The following is a 2465-nucleotide window of genomic DNA, read 5'->3' on the forward strand; positions in this document are numbered from 1 at the left end:
CCCATGCCCCATACCGGTCAGTGCTGGGCCCTGCCCAGGGTAGAGGTGGTGGAAGGTTGGAGAAGCAAAGTTCCTCCACCAGGAACCTCCCGTCATCCTGCTCCGAGCCCAGCACGGCCACCACGGCCCCTGTGGGCACAGGGGTCATCAGCCATGGCCACCACCAGCCATGGGTGAGGCCACCAGGGTTCCTCACCTGTGACCAGTCTCTGGACATCCACAGCTCCTTCCAGCTTGATCCTCTGCAGCTCATCCTCCAGCACCAGCTCATCTGAGGGCTGGATGTACTTGGGCAAGGGTGGCTGAGGTACCAGGTTGTGCTGCAGGTGGCACAGGGACAGCTCTGGTGGCATCACGGGCAGTGGGCACCAAGGGGAGGGGGAGGAGGAGAGAGAGGAGGAAGAGAGGGAGGATGAAGAGAAGGAGGAGAGGGAGAAGGAGGAGGAGATGAGGAAGGAGATGAGGATGGAGATGGAGATGAGGAAGGATGGAGATGAGGAAGGAGATGAGGAAGGAGACAGAGATGAGGAAGGAGATGGGAATGAGGAAGGAGATGGAGATGAGGAAGGAGACGAGGATGGAGATGGGGATGAGGATGGAGATGAGGAAGATGAGGAAGGTCCCCCTGGAGTTGTCCCCTCTCACCTCTTCGCTGATCTCCTGCAGGATGCTGGGCTGGAGCTGCATGGCCTTGAAGAGAGTCCCCAGCACACAGCACCTCTCCCCTGACCTCAGCTCCGACAGCCTCCGCACGCACACGGCAGCGCCTGGGGGACACGGGCTCAGAGCACTGGGAGCACTGGGAATGCTCCCTGGCACGGACCCCACGGCCCACGGGTGGAGCTGGTGGGGCTGAGGAACATCTCAGAGGCTTCCAGGTATGACCTCTGTGGTCTGCAGGGACCTCAGGGGGTTGGAGGGGTCACAGGGAGGGTCTGGAGGACACACAGCTCCATGGGATGGGGGTTGGAGACCCTGGAATGACTCATCCCAGGAATGTGTGGGATGAGATGTTCCTGCTCCTCATCCAGGGAGTCAAAGGTCTCATTGGGAGGTGACATGAGGTTCCTCAGCACCTCCAAACCTCAGCTCAGCCAGGGATGATCCTCCAGCCTGGAGCCCTGTGGGAATTGTGGATCCCTAGGGATAAGCCTGGATCCTCTTAGGGATAACTCCAGGATTATCCACAAGGAATACAGGGCAGGAGATCCTTTCTGGGGCCTCTTTCTCCTTTCCCCAAAGCCTCTCTGTGCTCTCTGGATGTGATTCCAGCACCACATTTTTCCATCCTTGACTTCCTCCAGGCTGGAAAAACACATTCCCAAGCTGAGGAATGCAAAGACTCCAAGGCAGGAGAAAAAAACACAAACCCTTTGGAGTTTCTTATTCTTGGCTCAAACCCCCCCAAAAAATGTGGCAATCTGGTTCTAACCCAAAATCTGGAGGTGGAGCCTTAAAAACCACTGGAGGAGGAGGAGAAGGAGGAGGAGGAGAAGGAGGAGGAGGAGAAGGAAGAGGAGGAGAAGGAGGAGGAGATAGAGGAGAAGGAAGAAGGAAGAGGGGAATATAGAGGAGAAGGAAGAGGAGGAGGAAGAGAAGGAAGAGGAGGAGAAGGAGAAGGAAGAGGAGAAGGAAGAGAAGGAGGAGGAGATAGAGAAGGAAGAGGAGGAGAAGAAGGAAGAGGAGGAGAAGGAGGGAGAAGGAAGAGGAGGAGAAGAAGGAAGAGGAGAAGGAGGGGAAGGAGAAGGAAGAGGAGGAGAAGAAGGAGGAGAGAGAGGAGAAGGAGAAGGAAGAGAAGGAGAAGGAAGAGAAGAAGGAGGGGGAAACAGGAGAAGGAAGAGAAGGAAGAGGAGGAGAAGGAGAAAGAAGGAGGAAGAGTAGAAGGAGGGGGAGATAGAGGAGAAGGAGGAGGAGGAGTGGGAGACGAGAGAAGTTTTTGCCCCTAGGAAGCCAAATCTGAAGGAAACTCCACTGTGAGACGATAATTTCAGCCCCTGATGGAACCCACACGGGAAGGTCCCAGTCCCTCCCAGTGCTCCCAGTCCCTCCCAGTACCTCGTAGTGCAGGTGCAGGACATCCCCCCATGTCTCCCAGTGCCTTCCATTGCTCTCCCAGTGCCCTCCCAGTACCCCCAGTCCCCTCCCCGTGGCCCTACTTCCCCCCCTGTGAGACGATAATTTCAGCCCCTGATGGAACCCACACGGGAAGGTCCCAGCCCCTCCCAGTGCTCCCAGTCCCCCCCCAGTGCTCCCAGTCCCTCACCCCAGCGCTCCCTGGCCGCGGCCTCCAGCCGGGCGCGCATGGCCCGCAGCCTGACGGCGTAGAGGTGAGCATACTGGCGGCCGAAGCTGCGCTGCCCCAGGCGGAAGGTCTGGGAATGGTCCTGGAATTCTGCCGGGCACACCCTGCGGATCGCGGGGGGCTGTCCCGCGGGGGGGCTCAGCAGCCCCACGGCCGTGGGGGC

The 2465-nt window shown here is 58.5% G+C and overlaps 1 protein-coding gene across 1 annotated transcript; it reads right to left on the minus strand.

Moving 5' to 3' along the window:
• Positions 1-14: 14 nt before the first annotated feature.
• Positions 15-2392, minus strand: LOC103802961 (DNA polymerase delta subunit 2-like; the record flags this gene model as incomplete). Its single annotated transcript, XM_009075496.1, has 4 exons — positions 15-129; positions 197-320; positions 646-767; positions 2264-2392. Coding segments are annotated over 4 exons (490 nt in total), but the record flags the coding sequence as incomplete, so codon positions are not given.
• Between the last annotated feature and the right edge of the window lie 73 nt (positions 2393-2465).

This window comes from Acanthisitta chloris, unplaced genomic scaffold (assembly GCF_000695815.1).
Source record: "Acanthisitta chloris isolate BGI_N310 unplaced genomic scaffold, ASM69581v1 scaffold35905, whole genome shotgun sequence".
Classification (NCBI taxonomy): domain Eukaryota; kingdom Metazoa; phylum Chordata; class Aves; order Passeriformes; family Acanthisittidae; genus Acanthisitta; species Acanthisitta chloris.